Below are 5,000 nucleotides of genomic sequence, written 5' to 3'. Positions count from 1 at the left end.
TAAGAGTTTTACTTTTGTACACACGTCAGAATCATGACTATAACATCACAGTCGTCCGCAGGAGAAGATGATCATCGCGTCAGTATTAAAGAGTGATTGTAAAGTCTTACCTTGACGAGAGGGATCCATGTGTGTGTGTGTCTTCAGGTCAGTGTGAAGTGTGTGTGATCAGATGAACACACGTCCTCATCACTCTCAGTGAATGCGCTCCATGCGTGTGAATCACTGATGCAGCCGCACCCAAACCGACCAGACCTGCAGAAGAACACTCGCAGCGGGCGTGTCCAGTTTCAGCTGTTCCACACGCACCAAAGCACATCAGAGACTCCTGAACTACTATTGTCTGTCAGTATAAAGTGCTTTAATGCACATTTGTTGTTTATGGGATATTGTCATTTTAATACAGTATAACGTGATTACTTTCTAGCTATAAACATCAAAAGTGGCAGATTTAGTCTTCATTAATCACTCAGAAGGTCAGAAGGTCAGAAGGTCATGACCTCTGAGGTAAAGTAGGGATACAGACAGTTGATGAAACGTACCGCTCGACCTGAGCTGAAGTGTTTATTACACGTGAAGGGAAGAACCGCACACCACAGATCTGGAATGTGGAAACAGAACAATTCACTGGAAAATTCAACAGCATCAGCGTCTGTGGCATTTATCAACACGACATCACGTAAGCGATGTTATCCAGAGTGATGGACAGATGACAGACAGAGAGAGAGAGAGAGAGAGAGAGAGAGAGAGAGAGAGAGAGAGAGAGCGACAGAGAGAGAGAGAGAGAGAGAGAGCAGAAAGAGAGACAGAGACAGAGAGAGCAACAGAGAGAGAGAGAGAGACAGAGAGAGAGAGAGAGAGAGAGAGAGAGACAGAGAGAGAGAGAGAGAGAGAGCGACAGAGAGAGACAGAGAGAGAGAGAGAGAGAGAGAGAGACAGAGAGAGAGAGAGAGAGCGACAGAGAGAGAGAGAGAGAGAAAGAGAGACAGAGACAGAGAGAGCAACAGAGAGAGAGAGTTCACTCGTTAAGCCCATCTACATGCACAACATTATGCTAATTACTCCAAAAATCTGTTCCTTTAAAGAGCACCTATAATGCTTTTTCAAATATGACCGTTCATGTAGTGTGTTATGAAGCTGTTTGTGAATGTTAAAGTCTGCAAAGTTTCACAAATCAAAGTGCAGGACAAATGGAGTTATTGACTCCCAAAACAAAGAACTGATTCTGAACACCTGAAACCAGTCGTTAGTAATTCCAGATTTACTTCCTGTACTAACCTATGGAATTTGGTAACAAAAACCTCGCCCCTGGTCTTCATTGGCTGCTCACGAAAAGCTTTGACCCGCCCTCAAACACTACACTAAGCAGTAGACCAATCACAACAGACTGGGACATCTGACCAATCAGAGCAGAGTATTCTCTCTGAAAGGAGGAGTTTAGAGTGAATGCTTTAGCATGGACCAATCAGAGCAGAGTATTCTCTCTGAAAGGAGGAGTTTAGAGTGAATGCTTTAGAATGGATCAATCAGATCTTGATCTAATCGAGTTATTCTCTGCTTTTGACGTCACACCTTGAAGATGTTTGTATGCAACGGGAAATCGGTGTAGCGTGTGTGTGTGTGTGTGTGTGTGTGTGTGTGTGTGTACCTCAGTGTCCTGCAGTCATCGTCCAACCAGAGACAGGGATTCTCTCAGCTGCAGGTGGGCAGTGACATCAGTGATCTCTGATGCATGTCATAGCTGAAACAAACAGCTGTGCAGTTTCCAGGAATCTTTAAAACAACTGTTCCAGGAGCAGGAGTCACGACCCCACTCGAATGATGTCCTGAGCAAACATCAACAAACATGGAATTATTACACTGAACCCATCTGAACGTTTACAGGCCTGTATGTGAGATACTGACCTTTGACCTTTTGAGACATTTGTTGTTGTTTAACGTGTTTGACAGTGTCTGATTTCATCTGTTTGTGTTGCAGATACATGAACCTGTCTCACCACATCTGATGAACATCAAACCAAACACGACATTTAAATATATGATGTATAGTGTATGCAGTGTATCTGATGTTTACGTACAGGGTATATGATGTTGATGACGTAATACATATATGATGCTGGTGGTAATGTATATGATGATGATGATGTAATGCGTATATGATGATGAATATGTAATGCGTATATGATGATGTTGATGATGTAATACGTATATGATGATGTTGATGATGTAATGCGTATATGACGATGTTGATGACGTAATACGTATATGATGATGTTGATGACGTAATACGTATATGACGATGTTGATGACGTAATACGTATATGACGATGTTGATGACGTAATGCGTGTATGATGATGTTGATGACGTAATACGTATATGACGATGTTGATGACGTAATGCTTATATGACGATGTTGATGACGTAATGCGTATATGACGACGTTGATGACGTAATACGTATATGATGATGTTGATGACGTAATGCGTATGTGACGGCATTGATGACGTAATGCGTATATGATGACGTTGATGACGTAATGCGTATATGACGACGTTGATGACGTAATACGTATATGATGACATTGATGACGTAATGCGTATATGACGACATTGATGACGTAATGTGTATATGACGACGTTGATGACGTAATGCGTATATGACGACGTTGATGACGTCATGTGTATATGATGGCATTGATGACGTAATACGTATATGATGATGTTGATGACGTAATGCGTATGTGATGGCATTGATGACGTAATGCATATGTCGACGTTGATGACGTAATGTGTATATGACGACGTTGATGACATAATGCATATATGACGACGTTGATGACGTCATGTGTATATGATGGCATTGATGACGTAATACGTATATGATGATGTTGATGACGTAATGCGTATGTGATGGCATTGATGACGTAATGCGTGTATGATGATGTTGATGACGTAATGTGTATATGATGGCATTGATGACGTAATACGTATATGATGATGTTGATGACGTCATGTGTATATGATGGCATTGATGACGTAATACGTATATGATGATGTTGATGACGTAATGCGTATGTGATGGCATTGATGACGTAATGCATATGTCGACGTTGATGACGTAATGCGTATATGATGACGTTGATGACGTAATGCGTATATGATGATGTTGATGACGTCATGCGTATATGATGGCGTTGATGACATAATACGTATATGATGACGTTGATGACGTAATGCTTACATGATGGCATTGATGATGTAATGCGTATATGATGACGTTGATGACGTTATGCGTATATGACGACGTTGATGACATCATGCGTATATGATGGCATTGATGACGTAATACGTATATGATGATGTTGATGACGTAATGTGTATGTGATGGCATTGATGATGTAATGTGTATATGATGGCATTGATGACGTAATGCGTATATGATGATGTTGATGACGTAATGCGTATGTGATGGCATTGATGACGTAATGCGTATATGATGATGTTGATGACGTAATGCGTATGTGATGGCATTGATGACGTAATGCGTATATGATGATGTTGATGACGTAATGCGTATATGATGACGTTGATGATGTAATACGTATATGATGATGTTGATGACGCAATGCGTATGTGATGGCATTGATGACGTAATGCGTATATGATGGCATTGATGACGTAATACGTATATGATGATGTTGATGACGTAATGCGTATATGATGACGTTGATGACGTCATGCGTATATGACGACGTTGATGACGTAATGTGTATATGTTGACGTTGATGACGTCATGCGTATATGACGACGTTGATGACATCATGCATATATGATGCCGTTGATGATGTAATGCGTGTATGATGATGTTGTTGACGTCATGCGTATATGACGACGTTGATGGCGTAATGCGTGAATGATGCCGTTGATGACGTAGTGCGTATATGATGAAGTTGATGACGTAATGCGTATATGATGATGTTGATGACGTAATGCGTATATGATGAAGTTGATGACGTAATGCGTATATGATGGCGTTGATGACGTAATGCATATATGATGACGTTGATGACGTAATGCGTGTATGATGACGTAATGCGTATGTGATGACGTTGATGATGTAATGCGTACATGATGACGTTGATGACGTAATGCGTATATGATGATGTTGATGACGTAATGCATATATGATGACGTTGATGACGTAATACGTATATGATGATGTTGATGACGTAATGCGTATGTGATGACGTTGATGACGTAATACGTATATGATGATGTTGATGACGTAATGCGTATGTGATGGCATTGATGACGTAATGCGTATATGATGGCATTGATGATGTAATACGTATATGATGATGTTGATGACGTAATGCGTATATGATGACGTTGATGACGTCATGCGTATATGACGACGTTGATGACGTAATGCGTATCTGATGACGTTGATGACGTAATGCGTATATGAGGATGTTGATGACGTAATGCATATATGATGACGTTGATGACGTAATGCGTATCTGATGACGTTGATGACGTAATGCGTATCTGATGACGTTGATGACGTAATGCGTATATGATGACGTTGATGACGTAATGCGTATCTGATGACGTTGATAACATAATGCGTATCTGATGACGTAATATGTACGTGATGATGTTGATGACGTAATAAGTACGTGATGACGTTGATGACGTAATGCGTACGTGATGATGTTGATGATGTAATGCGTATATGATGACGTTGATGACGTAATGCGTACGTGATGACGTTGATGACGTAATGCGTACGTGATGACGTTGATGACGTAATGGGTAAGTGATGATGATGATGTAATGCGTATATGATGTTGATGACATAATGCGTATATGATGTTGATGACGTAATGCGTGTATGATGATGTTGATGATGTAATGCATACGTGATGACGTTGATGACGTAATGCGTATATGATGTTGATGACGTAATGCGTATATGGTGACGTTGATGACGTAATGCG

General features: G+C 40.6%; 1 protein-coding gene across 1 annotated transcript in view; it reads right to left on the bottom strand.

Annotated features, from left to right (window-relative positions):
• Positions 1-246, bottom strand: part of LOC127646307 (uncharacterized) — a 16,217-nt gene extending 15,971 nt beyond the window's left edge. The window contains exon 1 of the mRNA XM_052129844.1: positions 111-246. Coding sequence (XP_051985804.1) covers positions 111-129 — 19 coding nt within the window. The 5' untranslated portion in view covers positions 130-246. The remainder of the gene's footprint in view (positions 1-110) is intronic.
• Between the last annotated feature and the right edge of the window lie 4,754 nt (positions 247-5,000).

This window comes from Xyrauchen texanus, chromosome 7 (assembly GCF_025860055.1).
Source record: "Xyrauchen texanus isolate HMW12.3.18 chromosome 7, RBS_HiC_50CHRs, whole genome shotgun sequence".
Classification (NCBI taxonomy): Eukaryota; Metazoa; Chordata; class Actinopteri; order Cypriniformes; family Catostomidae; genus Xyrauchen; species Xyrauchen texanus.
The sequence above is the reverse complement of the archived record's forward strand: the minus strand, read 5'-3'. Positions and strand labels throughout refer to the sequence as shown.